We start from the raw sequence: 646 nt of genomic DNA, 5'->3' as shown, positions 1-646 counted from the left end.
TCTCCCTGGGAAGTGCACCCTTGCTTGAATTTGGGAGCGACTGGCCGATCCCGGACACCGAGGGATCCTCCAGGCGTGATGATGAGGGGGCTCCAGCGGTCTCCGTGGGGGAGGTTGGCCGGCCCCCTCCCTGGTGCTAGTGCTCGGTGCCGCAGCGCCCCCTCGGCCGCCAGAGGCGCCCGGAAGCGGGACTCCCCGAGCGCGGGGCGGGGCGAGGGGCGGGGCGCGGCGGCACCTGGGCCGCGGGAGAGCCGGGGGTGGGCTCTCGGGGGACAGCAGGCTGCCCCCCCAGATCCGCAGCGCCGGCCGCCGGGAGCTCGGGGCTCCGGGCGCAGAGGCTGCGCTGTCACATGGGCGGCGGCGACGGGGCCGCATTTAAGCGGCCAGGGGACGGCGCCCGCCTGCAGCGCGTCCTCGGGCTCGGCTCCCGCCGGGCGCCCCGCTCCCTGCCCTCCGGGGGCCCCGCGCCACCCCCGCCGGGCCATGCGAGCGCGGGCCCCGCCGCGATGAGCTCGCACATCGCCAAGAGCGAGTCCAAGACGTCGCTGCTCAAGGCGGCGGCGGCGGCGAGCGGGGGCAGCCGGGCTCCCCGCCACGGCTCCGCGCGGGACCCCGGGCTGCGTGGCCGCCGGCTGCCCGGCCCCTG

The 646-nt window shown here is 78.6% G+C and overlaps 1 protein-coding gene across 1 annotated transcript; it reads left to right on the top strand.

Moving 5' to 3' along the window:
• Positions 1-249: 249 nt before the first annotated feature.
• Positions 250-641, top strand: LOC129675840 (calcium-binding protein 1-like; the record flags this gene model as incomplete). The annotated part of the gene is made up of 1 exon (XM_055605948.1): positions 250-641. A coding segment is annotated over exon 1 (291 nt), but the record flags the coding sequence as incomplete, so codon positions are not given.
• Positions 642-646: the final 5 nt, after the last annotated feature.

The sequence above is a fragment of the Psammomys obesus genome, unplaced genomic scaffold, assembly GCF_907164565.1.
Source record: "Psammomys obesus unplaced genomic scaffold, mPsaObe1.curated_primary_1811, whole genome shotgun sequence".
NCBI lineage: Eukaryota > Metazoa > Chordata > Mammalia > Rodentia > Muridae > Psammomys > Psammomys obesus.
This window is presented reverse-complemented; position numbering and strand designations above follow the sequence as displayed.